The sequence below is a fragment of the Chiloscyllium punctatum genome, chromosome 37, assembly GCF_047496795.1.
Source record: "Chiloscyllium punctatum isolate Juve2018m chromosome 37, sChiPun1.3, whole genome shotgun sequence".
Taxonomy (NCBI): Eukaryota; Metazoa; Chordata; class Chondrichthyes; order Orectolobiformes; family Hemiscylliidae; genus Chiloscyllium; species Chiloscyllium punctatum.
Genome location: NC_092775.1, coordinates 20512085 through 20537269, shown reverse-complemented (window position 1 = coordinate 20537269; position 25185 = coordinate 20512085). Strand labels below are relative to the sequence as shown.

Here is a 25185-nt window from a genome sequence, read left to right as displayed (position 1 = left end):
GTGAAGCTCGGATGGTATTTATGCTGATGTCATCACTCACCACTATAATGACATTCCTGCATGTGTTGAGACTGACCGACAAAACCGGTTCTTTGTCCTGACTGATCAATGTCATGGGTGTCATTGGGATGACTCTCTCTGGTGGTGGTTTACAGTGGGAACAAAGCACACTGTTTTTAAAAAAAAATCTTGTAAAAGTTAAATTCCTGTTTCCACAAAATGATTTAAAAATCAACAAATTGTTGGAGAAACTGCAGATCTTGAGGCATCTGAGAAGAGAAAGCAGAGTCAACGTTTCAGATCCATTGACCCTCCTTCAGTGCTTTGTTCATTAACAAAATAAATTACTTGAATATGCACACTTTCATAAAGCACAATTAAAAATTGATTAAATACATGACAAACCATAAACCTTATAAGGATTGTAATGGGTTTTTCTGATTGTCAGTAAAAATACTGGTGTTACTGATCTCTGCAATATTAAAATTTCTAGTTGGTTCATTGTGCTTTTCCAGTACCTCCCAAACCTGGCTGGTCAGATCTCCTGATTCAGTTTAAATGTGTCAACAGTTTCATGTATTTGTAAACTTATTAACATCTCAAAAGCTGTCTCTTAACAAAAAACTTGTTTTTGAAGATTGGTACAATTTGTTCTGTTTTACAACAGCTTTTATATTTGCTTTTTTTAATTTTTGCACACAGAAACTGGAAGAACGATTAAGATTGAACTCAAAAGAGCTGGTTTCGTTTGAGTTCACCACACTTGTGGCTTTGGAGTTTGGACTTTATCTTCCTGAGAAAAAAGTGTTACCTCACTACAGACGACTTGTTCAACAATCCTAAATGCAGTTACATTCCTCCTGAAGATGACAAGCACTTGGAAGAAGCAAGCAGTTCTTCCTAAAATGCTGCATTCTTGAATTGTGATTCTGTTAGCACAGGAAGGATTGTACCAAAGTACCTTCTACAGTGCTAATTAATAATAGTCACCGATTTGTCCAATTTCTTCAAAACTGATTTGTGCTACCATTTTTGAAATTAAAGCACCTTTATTCAAAATTGGATGAACCTTGTGAAGGAATATGTTTGGATGATGGTCTGTCATATGAACAATGGCAATTTCTAGTAATAACTTATTACCAAAAATTCATTATGGGCAACAGCACTTTTGTACATGTTGACTTGTCGTTGCTGTAATATTGTGTTCTATGCTATCTGTTCTTCCAAGAATTGTCCTACTGTAATTATAAAACTGACTCTGCTGTTAGTTGCACATATGTCACCACTCTATGTTAGAGATTCAAATGAAGCACGTTTATAGTGCTATGCAGTCAATATTTTAACTTTTTGAATTTTCTGTTTTCACTGTGTAGTATGTTAAATGTATGCAGTCTTTGGTGATAACGTTCCTTTCAATCATCACCTTTTGTAGGATGAAAATGTCTAAAAAAAACTGTTTGGATGTTCTATTGTGAAATTATTAACCTTATCAATGAGGTGCTGGTTAGTAGATGCACTTAATGACTTTTATTACAGCTTGTGTGTTTGAAAAGTCCATGTGCAATTCATCTTTTAGTTTCCTCTTTAAGCAGAGTAATGCTAGCTTTGGCAATTATTTAATATTTAAATATCAAATGTGTTGTCTTTTTTTTAAGAGTTTATGTTCCACTTTAAAATGTTATTTTCTATCTGTTTCTTCCGAGAAACACTCTGGTCAAGCAGCATGTGTTGAGTTAGGAACACTGTTTCAGATTGGTGATCTTTCATGAAAGCTGTGAACTTGAAATTTTAAATGTGGCTTCCTACCTCTATAGATGCTGCCTGGCCTGTTGACTTAACATTTTCTGCTTGTTTCAGTTATCAGTAGTATTGTTGCTTTTTGTCTTTTAAAGTGTACTTGCTTCACAGTGTGAAGCCACTTCAGGTATTGATAGTGGAACTAACAATGAGCAAATTGTGATGCTCACATAGAATGCCACTTTTTCATGAAATATGGATCAGTCAGCCATTTCAAAAACTGTGAAAAGAGCACAATACCATAAGCTTCTGTTCTATTTTCATTGACTGTTTGTCTTTTATTTAAAAAACTGTAATAGTCCATTCAACCATTTAAGCCTCCTAAGCTATTCAGTAACTTATGGCTGATCTGTACCTCAACTTCCTTTACCTGCCTTTACTTCATATCCATAACCTTTACCTAACAAGTCCATCCATTTCAACTTTGATAACAGCTCAACATCTAATCTTTTGACAACTTCCAGCCATCTTCCAGACTTCCACCACCTTTGAATTGTTACATGCAAATAGCTTGCTGTAATTTTAAAATGATGTTCCTTTGATTTTCAATTTATTTTATCAATTAAATGCCTTGATTAGATGACTGTTCAAGCTTACAATAAGAAACGATTACAAACCAAACAGTCTTGATGGTTTAAAACTCTTTAAATCCTAGTTCTAATCTATTGATAGCGTGCTGTACATTCTCTGCAATTCAGACATCTTTGTTGAGATGCAGTATTGAAAGTCAGCACAGTATTAGAGATGGTATCTAAAGAAAGGTTTGTATTGTTGATTCATTTTTTTTATTTCAACTGCTTTGAGATAGTCACCATTCCATTAAGTTTTTGAACACTTTCTGCACTAGCTTTAGTGTACATGAACACCCCAATGCCTTTGCTCCTTCACAACTCTCATAGCGCCCTTGACTGGGAGTATTCCATCTGCAGTAATTTACTACTTTTGTTGAATATAGGCTTCCATTTCTTCTCTTTCCCATTTGTTCTATTTTAATTGAAAATGTGGATTATTTTGCTACATGGGTGCTGTAAAGCAAATTTGTTTATAAAATAATATGCTCATTTATTTATTTATAATATATAATAGAAAAATGGAACTGGTTATTCCTGTAATGGTACTTGTCTTTGTTTTGTTTTAGGTAAATGGGAAGTTTTCTGGATAATTCTAAATAGTCTGTCTTTTTACTGTCTCATTGCACAAGTGACTTTGTTTAGAAACTTAAAAGCTTCTGTATTATAAAGTTTATGCATATTTTTATCCATTTTTGTATTAGTAGAACTTAAACTTCAAGTAAATTTTTTTGATTTTAATATGATCAGGTCTGTGGTCACTTTCTCAATTCTAAAAGACAGGATTTTCCAAGAGCAAAACTGAAATAAAACCTGTCGTGGTATTAAATGTTAGATTTAATCATCAAAGTATTTTGTTGGTTTACAGCAATGTACCCTACCTTATCAATGTTTGCAGGTCTGTGCACTACTCCATCAAATTACTTTTTTACTTTCCCAGTCTACTGCACCAATATTGTCAGTAACTAACAGCCGAGTTAGCTAACTTTCCAAAACATCCTGTACCTTCAAAAATAAGTGCCAATCCATGATATCCTGAAGTCATTATTTCTATAATGGCTGCCAGATTGTACTCATTTCTGTATTCTCAGTTCACCTGTTTAGTTTTGAATGGTCTGTGCATTCAAAAGCTATTAGTTTTACCTTTTTATGCTCTTTGTAAATTCTAGTCTTGTCTGCTAATTAACTCTTAATTCATACCCTCTAATCTCACTTGCCACAGACTATCGTTTCCCATATGAATGGCTTTGTCCTTGATTTTGACTCTGCAATTTGATTTACCACCACCTCCTGAATTTGATTCTCTTCTCCCCTATTTAATTTAATATCCTCTATACTTCATTAGTCAAGAGGTTGGCAAGCATGCCAGCTGCAGCATGGTTTTGATAGAGCACAGATCTAGTAAGATGTACTCTGATACCAAAAATTGAGCAACACACTTAGAAATGTAGCCAGTCTTGAGGGGCAATAACTGGGTGTAACCTCTCCAGTCCTTTAAACTTAAAGACAGAGCCAGATCCTGTGTTATCATATGAATTGGGTAAAGCAGATTTTAATAAGCTTTTACTACTTGTTCAGTTTAGCCTTTTCTATAGGCACCTTAAATTTTACTGTGTTATGGCTGCTGTCACCAAAATGCTTCCCCATTGTCAATTCTATCACTTTCAGAGTTTCACTCCCTAAAATTAGACATACTACCAACCCCTCTCTTATAACTTTATCACTACTGGCTTAAAAAGCTTTCCTGGATAGATTTTAAGATTTCCACCTTCTGTAAGCCTTCCAGTTTGTCAATCCAAGTTGAGATTGGGGAAGTTAAAATCTTGTTATTACCCTTTTTTATTTTACAATTCTCTGGGATTTGTTGACATTTCTATCCCTGACTAGGGGTCTACAGTAAACTCCAAACATTGTGATTATCCTTTTTGTTTTGTTTTTAAGTTCTACCTCTGGCCTCATTTGAGGAATCCTGGATGATATCATTTGTCCTTGTTGCAATAATTGACTCCTTGATCTATATTGCAGCAACACCTCCTATAAGACCATAACAAATAAGAACTGGAGTAGGCCTTTCAGTCCCGCAAACCTGCTCTGCCATTCAATAGGATCAGGGCGATGTAATGGCTAGCACTGCTACCTCAGCACCAGGGTCCTGGGCTTAATTCCAGCCTTGGTTGACTATTTGTATGGAGTTTCCACATTTTCCCCATGTCTAAATGTGTTTCCTCTGGTTGCTCCACTTTCCTCCCACAGTCTAAAGATGTACAGGTTGTGTGGGTTGGCAATGCTAAGTACCCCAATAGTGCCCAGGGATATGCAGGCTAGGTGGAATAGCCATGGCAAATACAGGGATAGGGTTGGGGGCAGGGGGTGGGTCTGGATGGATGTTCTTCAGAAGTTGTGGACTCTGGCCAAATGTCTGGCTTTCACATTATAGTGATTTTATGATGATCTGTGATTCCTGTAGTAGTCACGAATCTGTTGAAGCCTCAAATATATGCAAGAACTTTGTCCCCACAACTCTGCAGCAAGGGCTTCTTCTCAACCCTCAAAAAATTCTCAATCTTAAATTGGCACTTTGTTATTTTGTCCTCTGGTCACAGACTCTTCCATGAGGGGAAACATCCTCAGCATTTACCCTGTCAAGTCCCTTAAGAATCCTGTATGATTAAATGAGATGATGTCTCATTCTTTTTATCATCAGTGAGTAAAGTCCAAAACTCTTTATCTTTTGCTTATAAGATAATCCCAAGGATCATAGTGAATCTTTGCTAAGCTGCCTTCAATGAAATATATCTTAAAGAAGGGGATCAAGACTGCAGATATGATCTCACCAGAATCGTGTACAGATGCAATAAAACTTTCCTGCTCTTATACTCCAACTCCTTTGAAATATTCCATTAGCTTTCCTGATTGCCTGCTGCACCAGTGTACCAACATTGTGTTTCATGCACAACTATTCCAAGTCCCTTTGTGTTGCAGCTTCATGATTTTTCTCTATTTTAAATAACTTTCTGTTCTTTTGGTCTCCATTCCAAAATGAGCAACTTTACAATTTTCCAAATTATACCCAGTTTGCCAATTCTTTGCCTGCTTAGCTAACTTATCAATTTCACTGTAATTTTTTTAAATTATTCATTTGCAGGATGTGGCTGGTTCACTGGCTAGGGCAGTGTAAATTGCACCGAGAGCAGTTAAGAGTCAACCACCTTGTCGAGAGTCTGGACCCTGCTGTGGATTTGTTGTGGGTTTGTATCCCGCTCACTTCCAGCCTTTTTACCTATTTTTGTATTGTCTGCAAGTTTGGCTACAGTACATTCACTTCCTCCTTATTGTAAAATTTGTGGTCCCAGCATTGATCGCTGTGGAATGCCACTGGTCACAAGTCTCACCAACCTGAAATAGAACTCCTTATCAAATAAAACCAAAAGACCTGTGAATGCTATAAATCGGCAACAACAACAGAAGTTGGTGTTCTGAGGAAGGGTTGCCAGACCCAAAACATTAACTTTGATTTGTATTTCCAAATAAACCTGTTGGACTATAACCTGGTGTTATGTGATTTGCAACTTTACTCTATATACTGTGCCTTCTAGAGTGACTTGTCTCCTCTATATTTGTATGTGCATCACCCCCTACTTCCACTCTGAAACCGGTCTCCCTATGTAATTTAGGTGCTTTGCCATTTTTTTGCTATGATGAGTAGAAGAGCCTGATCTTATTTTATCTCTTGTGTATGTTCCCCAGAATTATTGTTATAATGTTTTGCTAGCATGGATGTCATTTTGTGTTGTTTCAAATTAATTAGCACTGTTCCAAATGCTATTCTTTTTTCAGCTTTAGGGCTGGACAATGAATGTTGGCTCAGTGACCGCTGCATTACCATTTTTTTTAATGTTGGAATAGGATCCAAGGGATAGTCTAATCTGAAAAGAGATACACAACTTAGTGAAACAATGATTGGCATGAAAATTGTAGTGGGTATGTTTGTTGAAAATGAAGGATTGAATGAAAACAAGTGTCTTTCCATTTAATAAGAATTAAAGCTCATTGCAAAATAAGATGTGTGGAAATGAGAGATTGGACTAATCATAGAATTAGGAAAGCACTAAGATACCAGAAGAGCTATGAACTTCAAAAGCAAAATTATATTTCTGATTTTAAATGTGTTTTAGTTATTTCCATAACTTAATCATGTAGAGATGGGAACCCTCGAAATTTTTAAAAATGTTTTTAAAATGAGCACTGAAAAATTCCATTGCGTTCAAGGCTATGGCCTCCAGCATATGTGACAATGCTTCTACCTAAATACTTCTACCTAGTTCAAGTCCAACAGCTGCACCAGTGGAAAATAGCATCTCTAAACCGGTTGATTCGAGAATTATCATCAAAACGTTTAGACAACTGGTTGCAAGTCCTACCTGCTCCAGATTTGTGGAGAATTTATAGCCCCCAAAAAAAGGTCCATTATGCCCACGATCAAGGAGCAATCTATTGTAATCCCATTTTCCAGCACTTGGCCTGTAGCCTTGTAGATGTTTTCTAATCAACCTGTTCAAATATGTTATTAAACGCTTCTGGGGCAGATGGGTATTGAAACCGGTCCTCCTAAGCCAGAAGAACCGACACTACCACTGGAGCACCCAATCCAGTTGGTCGTGAAATTGAAATTAAAATTTACGGGCTTTTGTGGTGCAATGGTAGTGTCCCTACCTCGGGGTCAGGAAGCCCGGCTTCAAGTCCCACCTGCTCTACAGGTGCCTAAATACATCTCTGATGAGAAAACATCTTAAAAGACACAGTGTGTTCGAGGCTGACAGCTGGCTGAACCTGCAGCTTCCACTTGGCCCCCGCAGAGCATGTGGCAACTTTGCCCCTCAATGCGCGCGCAGTACCGGAAGTCTTGTTCTCCCGTGACGATACTTCCGTTTGCGGCTCCACCCCCTTCTTCCTTTTCGGCGGCCGCCATTCTGAGCGGAGGGTGAGTGTGGCCGGCTCTCGGGGAGATGGCGCCTCAGCGGGACTCGCGTGGGTTGAGGGTCGTGGCCGGGAGTTCACGCTGGGCCTCGGCTTTGATGGAGGAGGGTGAGGGGTCTCGGGGGAGAGGGCTCGCCGCAGGGAGATGGAGCGGCCGCGTGTGCGGAGGCCAGAGGGCCTCAGGCTCTAGGCCCGGGCCTTGGAGACGGCGCACTCGCTTCACAAGGAACCGGTTTGTCGCCCCGAGAAAGCCGTCCCGCCATAGAGCGCAGAGAGTGCGGGAGAAAATTAGCGCTTGTGGTATAATGTGTGAGGAGAGAGAAATGTCAAGATGACCTCGGAGTAGTGCAGGGATACCTCACGTAGAAAATCAGCAAAAATATATACTTCATTCAAATAATTACAAATATTCACAAGAATTAATAAAGCAGCTGATGCAAAACTAGAATCCCCCACAGTGTGGGAACAGGCTGAGGGCCAGCACTGCTGCCTCACAACGACAAGGATCTGGGTTCCTTTCCACTCTCAGGCGATTGTGTGCAGTTTGCATATTCTCCCCCTGTTTGTGTGGGTTACTTCCCCCAGCCCAAAGATGTGCAGTTTCTTTGTGGATTGGTCATACTAAATCACCCATAATGTCCAAAGATAGGTGTATTAGACATGGGAGGTGCTAGGTTGCTGGGATAGGTGTGGGATGATTTTTGGAGGGTTGTATGGACGAGTTGGACAGAATGGCCTGTTTCTATGCTGTAGCGTCTACATCAGCTCTCCAAAGAGCACACAACTCAGGCCCATTATTTTTATTCATTCATGGAATGCATGTTGTTGGTTAGGCCAGTATTTGTTGCTCATCCGTAACTGCCCAGACGGCAGTTAGTCAACCACATTGCTGTGGGTCTGAAGTCACACGTAGGCCAGACCAGGTAAATATAGCAGAATGTTAGTGAACCAGATGGTTTTTTTCAACAGTCTGCAATGGACTCATTGCCATCATTAGACTCTTAATTCCAGATTTTTATTGAATTCCACAACAAAAATGTTGGAATTTGAACTTGGGTCCTCAGGACATTACCTGCGTCTCCAGAATAACAATCCAGTGGTAACGCCACTAAGCCTTGCCTCCATATTGTCAATCTCCTATCCAAATCCCCCTACCCTATTTCTGCATTTCCCACAGCTAACACACCAAACCTACATATCCCTGAATACTATGGATAATTTAGCATGGATAATCCACTGCACTTCTTTAGACTGTGGAAAACAGAGCATCTGGCAGAAACCCAAGCAGACATGGAGAAAATGTGCAAACTGCACATGGACAGAATGAACAGTTCATCAACTATCCAACACATTCCACCCTGACCTTAAATTCACCTGGACCATCTCTGACACCTCCCCTTCCTGGACCTCTCCTCCATCAATGAATACCGACTCAATGTTGACATTTTTTACAAATCCACCAACTCCCACCCTGCCTTCTGCAAAAATGCTATCCCGTATTCCCGGCACAGTGGTTAGCACTGCAGCCTCACAGCGCCAGAGACCCGGGTTCAATTCCCGCCTCAGGCGACTGACTGTGTGGAGTTTGCACATTCTCCCCGTGTCTGCGTGGGTTTCCTCCGGGTGCTCCGGTTTCCTCCCACAGTCCAAAAGATGTGCAGGTTAGGTGAATTGGCCATGCTAAATTGCCCGTAGTGTTAGGTAAGGGGTAAATGTAGGGGTATGGGTGGGTTACGCTTCGGCGGGGCGGTGTGGACGTTTTGGGCCAAAGGGCCTGTTTCCACACTGTAAAGTAATCTAATCTAATCGTATTCCTGTTTCCTTTGCATCTGCTCCCAGGAGGACCAGTTCCAAAGCAGAACACACCAGATGGCCTCTGTCTTTAAAGACTACAATTTTGCCTCCCACACGGTTGAAGATGCCCCCCAATGCATCTCATCCACGTCTGGCACCTCCACCCCCAAACATCACCCGTCCAACCACAACAAGGACAGACCCCCTCCCCCGTCCTCACCTTCCACCCCAACAACCTCTGCATAAACTGCATCATCTGCCGACATTTCTGCCACCTTCAAATGGACCCCACCGCCAGGGATATATTTCCTTCCCCAGCCTTATCTGCTTTCTGCAAAGGCTGTTCTCTCTGTGACTACCTGGTCATGTCGATGCCCCCCAACAGCCCCCCCCCCCCCACCCCAATCCATCCATCAGAGCTTTACCTGCACTTCCAAACGTGTCATTTATTGTATCCGTTGCTCCCAATGCCATCTCCTCGATATTGGGGAGACCGGATGCCTCCTCGCAGAGTGCTTCAGAGGAGGACACCGGCACCAATCAACCCCACTACCCCGTGGCTCAGCATCATCCTCGTGACCTGTCAGTCTTCCTTTCTTCCCACCTATCCACTCCACCCTCCTCTCTGACCTATCGCTTTTACCCCCACCTGCATCCACGTATTGCACTCTCAGCTACCTTCTCCACACCCCCACACTCCTCCCATTTATCCCTGCACCCCAAGGCTCCCAGTCTCATTCCTGATGAAGGGCTTTTGCCTGAAACATCGATTTTCCTACTCCTCGAATGCTAACTGACCTGCTGTGCTTTTCCAGCACCAGTCTAATCTTGACTCTAATCTCCAGCATCTGCAGTATTTACCTCCGCATAGACAGTAGCATCAAGAGTGGAATTGAATCCAGGTTCCTGGTGCTGTGAGGCAGCAGTGCTAGCCACTGTCCTGTCCCTGGGCTTATTTGTTGTGCAGTGAGATAGCAGGTAAACTGTGAACTTGTGTGTGAAAGTTTGAGTGCAGAAAGGATTGATGTGAATACTTGCAGTGATAGGACGGACTCCATTTTCCTAAATGGACTGGGTGAGCTGGGATTGCTTTCCGTTGGAGGTTATTTGAGAAGTCATAGGTAATCTGTACCAACCAGACATCTCAATCTTACCTAGTTACATTTGCCAGCATTTGGCGAATATCCCTCTCAACCTTTCTCTTCATATACCCATCAAAATAAGCCAATTCCAAATCCTGAGTCTGGACAGAGAGAAACTGTTCTGGTCAAGAACTAAAGGAAACAAAAGTTAATATGTTAGGAAGGAAGGCAATGTTTTTTCACTTGGCTTGTGGTTAGAATCTGTAATGCTCAACCTGGGAGTGGAGTGGATTCAGTCATGGATTTTAAGGGATTTGGATGAGCAGCTGAAGGAAGAGCAAACAGGAGTAATCCATTCAGCTCCTCAAGTTTGTTCCATCATGCAATAAGATCACGGCTGATTTTGGTCTTAACTTCATTTATCTGCCTTTGGCCATAGCCTTTCCTAGCATTGAAGCAAGGGTGGGGAAGTTTTCGGCAAAATACGTTACTCTGGCAAAGAAGTGGCTCAAACATGAATATCCATTTGGCTGTATCTTGTGTTGAAATCATTTTGATAAAGGAACACTGGTCATCTCATTCTAACTTTCTGTGAACTTTACACTAAAACTTGTAAGAATTAGGAACCAGAGTAGGCCATTCAAGAGGATTGTGTCTGATCTGTCATTCTTTCCTGCTTTTTCTCTTTAATACTTGATTTCTGTAATGCAGTCCTCACTTTCTCCTAGTTGATCATAACCTGATTGAAGCCTCTTCCAAGGATAAAGTGAGGACTGCAGATGCTAGAGATCAGAGCTGAAAAATGTGTTGTTGGAAAAGTGCAGCAGGTCAGGCAGCATCCAAGGAGCAGGAGAATCGACATTTTGGGCATAAGCCCTTCTTCAGGAATGAGGAAGGTGTGCCAAGCAGACTAAGATAAAAGGTAGGGAGGAGGGATAGGTCGGGAAGGAGGGATAGGCCGGAAAGGTCGGGAAGAAGATTGCAGGTCAAGAAGGCGGTTCTGAGTCCGAGGGTTGGGACTGAGATAAGGTGGAATGCAGATTTCTCCAGCTTCCTCATTTCCCCTCCCCCCATCTTATCTCAGTCCCAACCCTCGGACTCAGCACCGCCCTCTTGACCTGCAATCTTCTTCCTGACCTCTCCAGCCTATTACCCTCACCTTAACCTCCCTCCATCTATCGCATTCCCAACGCCCCTCCTCCCACCTTTTATCTTAGCCTGCTTGGCACACCTTCCTCATTCCTGAAGAAGGGCTTAGACCCGAAACGTTGATTCTCCTGCTCCTTGGATGCTGCCTGACCTGCTGTGCTTTTTTAGCCTCTTCCCAAGGATGCCTACCTTGAAGTATTCCTGCTCCCTCTCCAAGGATCTCAGTGAGTCTCACTGCACCCCTCACGTCATCTCTTCTGCCCTGAAGCTCTTCAGCCACGTCCTGAAGCAGATCTGCTACCGTAGCCACATCTCCTTCCTCAGTGCCTGCCTCCATCTTCCTTCCCACCTTTCTGCTCCATCCTTCTCTCTGACCTATCACTTTCACCCCCACCTGCATATACCTATTGCATTCCCAGCTACCTCCTCTCTCCTCCTATTTATCTCTCAGTCCCCTTGGCCCACAAGCCTCATTCCTGATGAAGGACTTGTGTCCAAAACGTCGACTCCCCTGCTCCTCAGCTGCTGCCTGACCAGCTGTGCTTTTCCAGCACCACACTGTTCAACTTTGATTTCCGTACTGGTCAAGAACCTATCTATCTCAGCCATCGTTATGCACATGGACTCTGCCCCCGCAGTTTTCTGTGGTGAGGAGTTTCAAAGATGCTGAACCCTTAGAGAAATAATCCTCCCTTATCTGAGTCTTAAGTTGGCCTCTGGTCCTGGGCACCTTAGTGAGAGGAAACATCATTGCAGCAATCACCCTATCAAGCCCCTTAGGAATCCTCTTGAGAACATCTCTCACTCTTTTAAACACCCTGAGCTGTTTTGCCTTGCTCATAAGACAATCCCTCTGTATTGGGGATCATCCTCCTGAACCTTCTCTGAACTGCCTCCAATGAAATGATATCTTGGCTTAAATAAGGGGACCAAAACTGTTCACAGTACTGGTATGGTCCCTATTTAAATAATATTGTTCTTTTGTTCTCTCTTCCAAAATAAACGTCGCATTTTTTCACATTATACTCCATTTGCCAACATTTTGTCCACTTAACCTATCGCTATCATTCTAAACTGTAACCCATTCACAACCTGACTTTCAACCTATATTTGTGACGTGTGCAAGTTTGACTACACCACCTTTCCTCCAAGCCACTAACATACTGTTAACAGTTGTTGTCCCAGCACTGAATCCCTGTGGAGCCCCACTGGTTACAGGTTGTCAACCTGAAAACAAAAACCCTTATCTGCACTTGCTGTTTACAGCCCTCATGCCAATATATTACTTCCAACAACATGAGCTTTTATGACTTAATCTTTTGTGGTGCACCTTGTTGAATGCCTTCTGGAAGTCCAAATACAACACACATACAGGTTCTCTCTGTCCACTCTGAAGGAGATGTCATAAAACTCTAATAGACACAATTTCCTTGTCATGCAGCCGTGCTGACTCTGCTTGATTAAAGCAATTTTACAAATGTGCTGTTATGACTTATTTAATTGGTTCCAGCAACAGATATTAGGTTAATCCAACTACTCTCCTCCTCCTCCCCCTCCCCCCCCCCCCCGACAATTTTTGGGGTATCACATTGGCAGTTTTCCAATCCTCTGGTACTTCTTAAGAATCTAAGGATTTATGAAAAATTACAACCAATACATCCACTATCTCAGTAGCTGCAACTTTTCAGATCCTAGGTTGCAAGCCATCAGGACCAGTGGGTCTGACTGTATTTATCCCTGTAAGTCTGGATAATGTTCCATCTGTAATGATGTTACTTAATTCCTTCTCAATTTCTTTACTATTAATGGAATGTTTGAGGTATTTTCCACCATGAAGACTAGTGCAAAGTATCTGTGTAACTCCTCTGCTATTTCCTGGATTCCACATGCTAAAAGTTGCAGAGGCTTTATTGCCTGTCAGAATTAAATGTGCACCCAAATACTGCTTCAACATTCTATACATGTCGTTTAATCACTTTTTTGTTGGATAAAGACTGAAATGGAGATGTGATTGAAAACACTTGACTGACTTTAATCTTCTCACATGATCTTAAGCAAATGTCTCTCAGCGAGCTTTGAAAAGATGTATAGTAAGGTTGAGGTTCTTGATGTAGGTTTGCTCGATGAGCTGGAAGGTTTATTTTTAGACGTTTTGTCACCATACTAGGTAACATCCTCGGTGAGCCTCCGGGCGAAGCATTGCTGGTGTTTCCTGCTTTCTGTTTATATGTTTGGGTTCCCTTGGGAAAACTTAAAGCTATTTTGACTCGCTGCTCCAAACCTTGTTCCATAGTTTCTGACTCAATTCCACTCTTGCAACAATCACCGAGATTAAATCAGTCGGTTAGCAACCTGTGTCAGATATGACCCTGAGATGAGCTTTCAACCACACTTTTGTTCCAGTAATAAGATTGTCCATTTCCATCTCTGACATTGCTTGCCTTTACCTTGTCTCCGATCATATCTTTATTGTATCTAGACTTACAGTGCACTTCTGGCTGGTCTTCCATATTCTTATCAGTCTTGTATCCAATTTCTTTACGGCTGTGCAGTCCTCCGAGGCCTGTGCATGGCAATGACTGGAAGTCTCCCAAAGCCACGATCAGTGTGCCAGTGCCATGGAGCAGCTACAAATGTTCACAGCTTAGAAGGAACGTTGAATCTGTTTGCTAAATTTTAAGTTATTAATCCTCCACTGCTTATGTCTTAACACCCCCTGTGTTGCGTGATTCTGAAATTGTCATTTCCTACTATCAAATCTTCCATGACCTGGACTGTCACTTTTTCTTTACAATTTCCTATAGTCCCACCACTCTCTCAAGATATTGAGCTCAGTTAATTCTTAAGTGTTCCTGATTTTAATCACTCCATCCTTGATAGCTGTTCCTTCGGTTGTATTAATGGTAAGCTTTTTGCTCCATTTTGCCTCTACCTTTCTTTCCTCATTTTACAGCATCCACTTTGACCAAGCCTTGGTCATCACACCTCATATCTTAAGCAACTCAGTAATTTAATGCTTCTGAGAAATACCTTGAGATTAATTGTGTTAAAGATGCAGTATAAATGTTATACTATTACTGTAATTAGCATCATAAATTTAAGATGAGAAAAGGTATTCTTCATCCAGAAGATGAGTTAGTTACTATGTCGTTAATATAATTTTGATCCCATGTTTGAGTAATATTGCTGATTCATCAATGTAATGGAACTGTGTCAGTCCTTCTATTTCTAAGCTGACTAATTTCTAGTTGAAATTGAGTATCTAATTTCATATTTGATATAATGTACTGAAGTTTTCAACTTTTTTTGTATGTGCCTAGATCTCTGCGTAACAGCTGAATTAAAACCCAGCCTCTGAAGAAAATCGCAATTTGTAAAAAACCAACATGCAGAACGATGCTGGTGAATTTGTTGATCTTTACGTTCCACGTAAATGGTGAGTATCCGATAAGAGCACGTACTGACTTTCATGTTGCATGCCTAAAAGTTAGCTAAATTGTTATTGTTTCTTTCAGCTCTGCAAGCAGCAGAATTATTGCTGCAAAGGACCATGCTTCCATTCAAATCAACATTGCTGAGGTGAGTTCAGTTTTAATAAACTAGCATGTAAATCTGAATTATCAGTGAGGATGGGTGGTGTATTGGCATTGGACTTTATGTTTACTGGACAAATTTGGGGGATATTACAGGACTGTTCAAAATCCTGTGGTCTTGTTCGAAAGAGAGAGACAAATGACTGAGGTCAGAAACCAGAAGCCAGTTTTAAAGTGAATGACAAAAAACAAGGAACAGTTTTTCGACAATGAATCTGTGTCAGTCTGAAATGTGCTACCTGAAAAAGCAAAAGATTTACTAGTTACATTCAAGAGAATTAGAGTACTCTGGTTACCAGGGGAATGGAATCAAATAGATAGCTGTCCCAAAGGGCTGGTATGAAGAATGATTAGTGTCCATCTGTGTTTGTGATGTTGCAGCACTTAAATATGTTAAACACCAGCAGTGGAATGATGCCTACTGGTTCCCAAATCTTCACCCTTACAACTCATGATTATGTCCCTTCAGAGAGCACATTGCATGAAGTTGGGAACTAAAATTGTGATGGAAAGAACAGTCATTTGAAGATTTCCAGGCTGTATGCAGAGAAAGGACAGTTTAAAAATAACTTCCTGCTATGCTTTTCATTATGTGCCTGAAAATGGAAGGTGGGGGAGGGGGAACAGGAATTTTTATAGAGGTATCCTGAGAGTTCCGCTCTCCTGCTCTAGCCCATCACCATTTAAGTAACAAGTTTAATGAAATAAAATGTCCCAAACTCCGCACTAAGAAAGTACTGGGGTAAGTGACCAAATGCTTAATCAAGGGATTAGAATCTTAGGAGCACTTTAAAGGAGCAGTTAGGTCTAGGAAGGGAATTTCTAATTTTGTCATCCAGGAACTTGAAGGCATAGCCAGCAAGGGTGGAGTGATTAAAATCAGAATACATAGAGGTTACTAAAAGGGTATGCTTTTATAGAATGTAATAGGCTTTGAGGAAGTTTTAGAGATAGGAAGGAATGAGGCTGTGGTGAGACTTGAAAGTAGGGATTATGATTTTAAAGTTAGTCTATTGATCAACTGGGGATGTTTGTCGGTGAGCAAACATGAATGGAACGTGATACAAGTTAGAGCATGGCCAGCACCGTTTTTGGATTTTTCTTTATTCATTCATGGGCTTTAGACATCACAGGCAAGAGTGGCATTTGTTGTCCATACTTAATTTCCTTTGGAACTGAGTGATTTGCTAGGCAATTGAAGAGTCAGCCATGTTGAGGAAACTTGGTGGCCTAATGGTACTGATGTTAGACCTAACCCAGAGATCCTGGTAATGTTCTGGAGTCCTGGGTTCAAATCCTGCCATGGCAAATGGTGGAGTTTAAATTCAATCAATATCTGGAATTTGTCTAATGATGACCATTGTGAACTGTCAAAAAAACAATCTGAAGTCCTTCAGGGAAGGAAATCTACCATCCTCACATGGTCTGGCCTGTCGGTGACTACAGGCCCTCAGCAATGTGGTTAACTCTCAACTGCCTTCTGGGCAATTCAGAATGGGTAATAAATGTGGTCTGGCCCACATTAATTTGAATTCTAGAATTTTAACCTAGTAACAGTGGTATAGCTTAAAGTAGCAGTGGTTTGTGGCTTGAAGCAGAATTTGCGAGGAGTGCTGCTTTTTTAATACATCTGCAGCTTTTGTTCTTCTGGGTGGTGGAGGGTCTGTACTGTCTTATAAAACCTTTGCATCCTTTCTAATGTGTGGATCAGAATTGGAAATTACTGTAGCTGTGGCCTAACATTAGGCCACAGCTAACATTTAGGTTTTTCACAACATTCTTTGTATCTTCTTCTGAAGAAAGCAGGCATGTCATATGCTGTTTTAATATCTGCCTTAAGTTTTCCTGCCACCTTCAAAGTTTTATGTCCATGCACTCTCTTGGAAAAATGTGTAAATTCACCTTTGTATTTGTTGTTCTTCTGAAGAAAGCAGGCATGATATATGCTGTTTTAACAGCCTTAAGTATTCTGTTGCCTTCAAAGCTTTATGTATATGTACTTTCTTGAAATATGTGCCATTTAATTCAAGTTACCTCTGTTTTTCTACTTCACACTTCTCTGCATTAAATATTATTTGCTGTGTGTCTGCACATTTCACCAGTCGTCATCCTCCTGAAGTCATCTTCATTCCTCATTGTTCAAAACTTTTTGTTATTGCAACTCTTAATTCAAGTCCAGATCATTATTGCATATGAAAACGAGCAGTGGTCCAAGCACCATTCCTAAGGAACACCGCTAGTGTTCCTAGCCCGACAAATGCCCGTTCACTACTACTTTCTGATCTCTGTCCTTTATGTTTCAGATTCATATTGCCACTGCTACTCTAAGCCCATTGGTTCCTCTTTTTTTTCTGCTAAATTTGTGGTATTTTGCCAGCACCTTTTAAACGTCTATATCTACAATATCAACTACACTATCCTTAGTGTATTACCACAATTGTTTCTTATTGCATTGTGATAAATGGTCGAAATATCAGTGTTAAGTTATGGAATCTGTTTCTAAGACATCTGAGATATCTGTTGGCCCTTTCCGAATGTTTTAATCTCTTGATTAATTTTATCTTAGGTTGACAAAGTAACAGGAAGATTTAATGGTCAGCATAAAACCTATGCTATCTGTGGAGTTATCCGTAGAATGGTATGTACACATCCTAGGGGCACTGAATGAAATATCTCCCTACCTAGGCATTGTATCTTCCATTTGTCTTGTGTAGGCTCCAGTGATACTGAAGGACACCAGTTCTATCTACCTTCAGATTTAAAGTTGTTACTGTATAATAACTTTATATAGAACACTGTCTATCCTAACATTAAATCAAATTTATTTACATTTTGTACCTAATGGGAATTTTGAGGGCTTTTAAACATTTCCTGAACTAAACATATCCTTTCTGAAAGTACTAAGCAGTTTCGTTTGCAAGAATTAACCACTGTTTGGATGTACCAAATCCAGAGTTTCACCTTTTCTACGTATGAAACCAATCTGGAAATAATAGGAAATAGACATTTTTCATGTAAAATATCCCTCTAGATTTACATAGGCTTGTATCCCAAACTGCTTGTTAGTTTACTGTGCTTGACTAAGAGTGAGTGACTGTAAGAAGTATTTTTCATGGCTTAGCTGACTCTTGGTCAGTATACTGATTAAAGGAGCATGCAGTCTTATTTATGACCTCTGGAAACATTCATTGATGAGACGGACACTTCTAGAATGATTCAGCTCAAAATGATGGTACTCTATAGGGAGAAAAAAAACAAAACTAAATTTTACCCTCTCACCAAATGAGAGTTTGATATTTTGCTGTCTGTCCCATTTAGGGGTAATGTTTTATTCCCATATAATTGCATTTGATTGGATGTGAGGAAAGGCTGTTTGTAATTAGGGTCCTTCCATAATTAAATAGATTATTGATAATCCTGTGATAAATAAGACTTGGTCACAGTGCTACAGTGTGACTGACATCAATAGAGTTGTATCTCAGTGAAGATCCCTTCAGCTGGTGACTTAGTGGTTAACAATGTTGCCTAACAGCGCCAAGGACCCAGGTTCGATTCCAGCCTCCGGCGACTGTGTGGAGTTTGCACATTCTCCCAGTGTCTGTATGGGTTTACTCCCACAATGGAAAAATGTGCAGATTAGGTGAATTGGCCATACTAAATTACCCATGGTGTTCAGAGATGTGTAGATTAGGTGCATTAGTCTGGACTAAATGTAGAGTAATCGGGTAGGGGAATGGGAATGGGGCTGGGAGGGTTACTATTTGGAGGGTGGCTGTGGACTGAAGGGATCCAGTGATTTTTCAGCTACAGGGAGAAACAGTCTCTCAAAAGTGAAGCCTATCTTCATACCCAAACCAACAGAATGAGTACTTTTAGTTTGATACTTGAAATCTGTTTCTAATGTTGTTGTCTTTCAAGTATCTGACTCATAGTGAACTAACTTTATAAATTTGTCATTTAATCTGTGGCTGCAATATATGCAACGTTTGATGCCTTTTGGTGACTGCAAAATGCTCTCAAAGCTGGTGTGTGTATTTGAAGAGCGATGTTACCATTTGTTTTTAATTACAGGGTGAATCAGATGATTGTATCTTGCGGCTGGCTAAGAATGATGGCATTGTGGCCAAGTAAGTTGAATATTTGAGCCTTTTAAATGTCCTGATTTTCTTTGTGGTTGTCGTTTTATTTCTGAACTTAACACATGGGTGATGTTGGTACTGAGGGGTGAAACATGTTTATTGCACATGCTGTACCAAATTAATAGGCCCTTTCCGAATGTTTTAATCTCTTGATCCAAGCCCAACATGACATTTATTAAAAACCGAAAAATGGGGATATTAGATCATGCATCTGTGAAGAGAGAAAATAGACGTTTCAGGTTTATGATTTTTCACCAGAAAATAATTGAGTGCTCAACCAGATTATATATGGAATGATTGCAGCAAATTGATTGAGGAAAAGTTGGTTCTTCCAGTACAGACACATAGTTGGAACAAAAGGTGAACTAGGTAATAAGAATAGTGACATGAATAGGAGGAAGAATGTGGGGTAGGTAGCTTTGAACTGGGGTATTTTTCCAACCTCTAGAGAATTAAGCTAATTCAAATGAAGCTAAGAATAAATAGCATATGTATAAAGCCGTCAGTGAGACCACTGGGAACTGGCTGCAGAGTTGTAATTGAAGGGTTAAGTGGGAGAGCCAGATCTTCTATTCTAATCACAGCTAACAGATCAGGCCAGTAGGAGCAGTTTATGTTGATCACTAATGGCTAAAATCTCAGGAGCAACAAGAGTGGGAGGGAGGTATCTGTGAGCGGTCAAGGAGCAGTAAAGTGCTCAAAGTGTGCTGTTCTGATGTTAGTCCATACTTCATCCTGTATTAGATCTAACTGCATTAAATCCTGACACGCTGGGGTCACTTTTGTGATGTTGTGCAAGTACATTAGTCTATAGCTTGATGGTAATCAAAGGCAAACAAAGAGAAAACTACTTCGCCTCATAGTTTCACCCATTGAAATAGTCTGCAATATGTTGCATCCACTACAGATTTTAAGTGATAATTACGTGATTCCTTTTCTCACAAAAAATCAGACCTTTTATAACTTCAGTCACTCATCCCCAAATACAGGGAGATGTTAATACACTTGTCAGATACATATTTGACAACTGAACTTCAATATAGATAAATGTGTGAGGAGAAATGTTTTAATAGATTAAGGGGGGGCACTACTCTGGAAAACAAGTACCTAAACAGGGTATACCAGTGAGGGATCTGGAAAGGGCCATTTGATAAATGCAAAGAAAGGACTTGGATTCATTTCTGGAAAGCTGGAATTAAATATAACGTTTATATGAAACATAGATGGAATCTTAGTTTAACTAAGTACAGTAAGCCTTGCTGTAATAGGGGGCATAGTTGCACTGGAGAAGGTTCAAAAAAGTCTTGTTGGATGCCAGAAATTAGAGGAGAAAGTGAGGGAGTGTTGATGCTGGAGATCAGAGTTAAGAACGTGGTGCTGGAAAAGCACAGCAGGTCATGCAGCATCCGAGGAGCAGGAGAATCGATGTTTCTGGCAAGAGCCCTTCATCAGGAATGTTTACAGATGAGAACAGAAGTAGCTCTGTAAATGTAATATGGTCATTAATAAAATCGGTTGGGAATCCAGGACAAGCCTCCTCTCACTCACTGGTTATAATGTGGTACAATCACAACAGGGGATGTAGTGGCCTAATGATTAATCCAGAAACTTAGCTAACGTCCTGCGGACCTGCATTCAAATCCTACCATAGCAGGTGGTGGAAGAAGTTGCATTCAATTAAAAACAAAAATAACCTGGAATTAAGAATCAAACACAGGAAATTGCAGGAAAAACCTCAGCAGGTCTGGCAACATCTGAAAAGAATTCAGAGTTAACGTTTCGAGTCCAGTGTCGCCTCCTGCAAACTGGTGGTAGCTAGGAACATGTCAGTTTTTATGCAGAAGATAGGATATGGGCAAGGAGAAAGAGTAAATGTTATATGATTGGGAATAGAGCCCAAAGAGAGAAAAAAGAATAGTTGGATACACAAGGGACTGGATTTACTCTGTACTTCCTTGCCCCACCCTACCTTCTGCATTAACTCTGACCTCTCTTCACAGTTGCTGCCACACCTGCTGAGCTTTTCCAGCAATTTTTGTTTCTGATTGACAGCGTCTGCAGTTCTTTCAGTTTTTATTTGGAATTAGGAATCTACTGATGACAATATAAGAATTTAATGATGACCATGAAATCTTTGGAAACCATATGTGACTCACTAACGTCCTTCAGGGAAAGAAATCTGCTGTTCTTGTGTGGTCTCACCTATGTGTGACTCCAGAGCCACGGCAATGTGGTTGACTCTCAGCTGCCCTCTGAAATGGTCAAACAAACCACTCAGTTGTGTCAATCACTAGGAAGTCTCAACAAGAAATGAAACTGGACAGACCATCTGATATCCACATATACACCAGAAAAGCCAAGTGGAGAAACAGTCCTGTCGACCCTGCAAACTAACATCATGCTAACATTTGGGGGCCAGTGCCAGAATTGGGAGAGCTGTCTTAGATTCTTGCTAGACTAATCTATCATACGGGTATAGTCATATGTGACAGAAGATATCCCAGCCATCACAATCAACATCCCTGTATATGTCCTGTTCCATACAGTCATGAGGGAGTTGCCCTGGGTATTCTTAACATTGACTCTGCACTCCATGAAGTCTAATTTCAGGTTAAACATGAAGAAGGAAACCTGCTGATTGCCACGTATTGTCCTCCCTTGGTTGATGAATCAGTACTCCTCTATGTTGAATAACTAGTCAAGGAGGGGGCAAAGGCATAAAATTTACTCTGGGGGAATTTCAAATGTCTTGGCAGGAGCATTCTCGATCAGGCTAATCAGGTCCTAAAGAACAAGTCTGCTTGAATGGGTCTACAGCTGGTGGTGAGGGAACCAACAAGAGAGAGAAAAAGAAATACTTGACCTCAGCCTTACCAATCTGCTAGTGCACCTGTCCATAACAGGTGACCAATGCCTGAAGTCACACCTTGTCATTTGAGAATAACCGCTGTCATGTTGTGTGGCGTTATAATCATGCTAAATGGGACAGAGTTCAAACAGATCTAACCACCCAAAACTATGCATCCATGATGTGCTGTGGGCCATCAATAGCAGCAGAATTCTACTCCAGCACAATATACAACCTAATGGTCCGGCATATCCTCCACTCCACTATTACTATCAAGCGAGGGATCAGTCCTGGTTCAGTAGAGAGTGCAGAAGGGCATGCCAGGAACAACATTAACCACACCTAAAAATGAGGTGTCAACCTGGTGAAGCTACCAAACAACTTGGATGCCAAACAGCATGAGAAACGAATGATAGAGCTAAGTGACCAACAGATCAATCTGAGCTCTGCGGTTGTGCCACATCTGCTGTGAATGGTGGTGGATAATTTAAACGACTCACTGGAGGAGGAGGAGGCTGCACAAATATCCTTATCCTCAATGATGGGAAGACTCCAATGCATCGATGCAAAAGTAAAAGCTGAAGTCTTCGCATCAATTTTTGGCCAGATGTGCTGAGTGGATGATCCATGTCAACCTCCTCCAGTGGGTTGCAGCAATCACACTTACCTGTCTTCAGCAAATCTGATTCACTCCACATGATATCAAGAAACAGTTGGAGGCACCGGGTACTGCAAAGGCTATGGGCCCTGACAACCTCCAGCATTAATACTGAAGACTGGTGCTCCAGAGCTTGCTGCTCCTACCCAAGCTCTTCCAGTACAGATACAACACTGGCATCTACCTGCTAATTGGAGAATTGCATAGGTATGTCCAGTATGTAAAAAGCAGTACAAATCCAACTCGGCTAATTATTGCCCCATCTGTCTAATCTCGATCATCAGTAACATGATAGAAGGTGTAATCAACAGTGCTTTCAAGCAGCACCTGCTCAGTGATGCCCATTTTGGGTTCTGCCAGGCCTCATTACAGCCTTGATTCAACATGGAATAAATAGCTGAATTCCAGAGCTGAGGTGAGAGTGACAACCCTTGACATCAAAGCTGTGGCATCAGGGAGCCCTCGCAAAACTGGAATCACATTGGAAGATGTTTGATTGTTGGTGGTCGGTCATCTCCGCTGTATTTAGAAATCTCTGAAGGAGTTCCTCAAAACAGTAGGCTGGGCCAACAATCTTCAGTTGCTTCTTCAAAGATGTTCCCTCCATCATAAGTTCAGAAATGAGGATATTTGCTGTTGATTGCAAAACTCCTCAGATACTGAAGCACTTAGTGTTCAAATTCAACAAGATTTGAACAATATCCACGCTTGGGCTGATGAGGCAGTAACATTTGCACCATGCAAAAGGCAAGCAATGACCATTGTCAATAAGATACCATCTAACCACTGCCCCTTTACATTCAGTGGTTTTACTATGACTGAATCCCCCACTTTGAACATCTTGAGGGTACTACTGACCAGAAATTCAACCGGCATTGCCACATCAGCTCAGAAGTTTGGATTACAGTAGTGAGTAACTCACCTCCTGACATTCCAAAGTCTGTCCACCATCTACAAGGCACAAGTCAGGTGTGGAATGGAATATTCTCCACTTGTACTGGGTGTGTGCAGCTCCAACAATGTTCGAGAAGCTTGACACAATCCAGGACAAAGCAACCCGCTTGACTAACACTGCATCCACACTCCTCCTCCACTGCTCAGTAACAGCAGTGTGTACTACCTACAAGGTGCACTGCAGAAATTCACCAAAGTTCCTTTGCCAGCACTTTCCAAACCCACAACCATTTCCCTCTGGAAGGACAATGGTAGCAGATATATGGGAACATCTCCAACTCAAAGCCACTTAACATCCTGACTTTGAAATATCTCTCCTGGAAACATACAGTTTCCATCACAGTTGCTGCGTCAAAATTGTGGAATTCCCTCCCTGAAGGGCATTGTGGGTCAACCTATACATGGACTGTTGTGATTCAAGAAGGCAGCTCATTACTGCCTTCTCAAAGGCAACTAGGGATAGACGATAAATGCTGGCCAGCCAGTGATACCCATGTCCCACAGATGAACTGAAAACAAAACAAAGGGTAGTTGAGGCAAATAGTGTAGACACTCTTAACAGAGAGCTGGATAAACAGATGAAGCAGAAAGTAACAGAAGAAGGTGTTGCTGGGATGGTTGAAGGCTGGTGGGAAGAGGTTCACGTACAGCATAACATTGCAAGTGTCATTTGAGCCAATTGGTCTGATTCTATGCGTTAAATACATGAGAGTGCTTGTGGTAAAATGTTTATGTATTTCACCTACATTCTTAAAACTTCAAAGGTTTTTGTGTTGGAGTGGGCAATGTGAAAGATTCCTCAAGTCCATGTAATGATGAATTGCAATAAAGTACAAGATATTGAGATAAGCTTATGACTACAGTGAAAGTGCAGATTGTGGTCTATTTCTTGTTAACTTGCGATAAATTGCAAAATGTTAAATAACTTGAAGTTCTAGTGGGTTTAACATCTTTATTTGCTTTGCCTTTATTCTGAATGTCTTTTAAACGTTGCTTTTTATTTTTCTTTCAGAGTTGTCTAACAAGCTGAAGACTAGTTATGAAAAGTTTCATGTTTGTATAGAAATAAAAATTTGAGCAAAAAAATAATGTGCTTTTATGTTTTTATTACTAAGTGACTAAAGTGACAAATTAAATCACAACAATTCCACTTTTATGCTTGGATATCAGCGCATCGCACCATAATACATATCAAATTATTCATTAAAATGAAATGTAATTTTCCCAATTTTGCACTTTTTCTGTGGTTTTAAAACTGCACAAAGGTTGTGTACAGCATTCTCCACATTCTGTGCCTGCTATGTATGCTAGTCATTTGTAATTAAAAATCTAAACCCTCAGGTCTCAGTTGCAAAAGAAGAATATGTTAGCTTTTGTAGTCGTATGGGCTATCGCAGATTGAGACACTGATGTTGAGAATTTCCTTAATATTGCAGCTTAATGTTGACCTTCAACTAATGGATGGAGTTAAATCTTTTCAGACTGCAAAGTGGAAGCATGTACAAGTATGTCAATGAACATAGTACTTCCTGATCTAATAAAACATCCTGATTCTAATGAGAAAATTGGTACATGTGCAGTCTGGTAATTGAATTGCAATTTTCTAAGAAGGTGAAAATTTTAGG

General features: G+C 40.8%; 2 protein-coding genes across 3 annotated transcripts in view; both read left to right on the top strand.

Moving 5' to 3' along the window:
* The window catches only part of LOC140462925 (CDK5 and ABL1 enzyme substrate 2-like), a 34776-nt gene extending 31694 nt beyond the window's left edge, over window positions 1–3082 (top strand). The window contains exon 9 of the mRNA XM_072556420.1: window positions 703–3082. Coding sequence (XP_072412521.1) covers window positions 703–843 — 141 coding nt within the window. The 3' untranslated portion in view covers window positions 844–3082. The remainder of the gene's footprint in view (window positions 1–702) is intronic.
* A 4179-nt stretch (window positions 3083–7261) lies between these two features.
* Window positions 7262–24649, top strand: rps21 (ribosomal protein S21). Of its 2 annotated transcripts, XM_072556418.1 has the most exons (6): window positions 7262–7347; window positions 14689–14804; window positions 14884–14947; window positions 17528–17599; window positions 19033–19088; window positions 24573–24649. In XM_072556418.1, the coding sequence occupies exons 2-6, from the start codon at window positions 14755–14757 to the stop codon at window positions 24580–24582; spliced, it is 252 nt and encodes an 83-aa protein (XP_072412519.1). In that variant the 5' UTR covers window positions 7262–7347; window positions 14689–14754; the 3' UTR covers window positions 24583–24649. The 2 variants fall into 2 exon arrangements, with proteins under 2 accessions (XP_072412519.1, XP_072412520.1); XM_072556419.1 differs by lacking the exon at window positions 24573–24649 and having other exon boundaries at window positions 19033–19092.
* Window positions 24650–25185: the final 536 nt, after the last annotated feature.

What these genes read in the sequence shown, in the direction of transcription:
- rps21 (XM_072556418.1), top strand. Translation starts at nt 14,755, where the DNA reads ATGCAGAACGATGCTGGTGAATTTGTTGATCTTTACGTTCCACGTAAA. An exon ending in CTTTACGTTCCACGTAAATG is followed by an intron (nt 14,805 to 14,883) that starts GTGAGTATCCGA and finishes TGTTTCTTTCAG; the next exon opens with CTCTGCAAGCAGCAGAATTA. An exon ending in TTCAAATCAACATTGCTGAG is followed by an intron (nt 14,948 to 17,527) that starts GTGAGTTCAGTT and finishes ATTTTATCTTAG; the next exon opens with GTTGACAAAGTAACAGGAAG.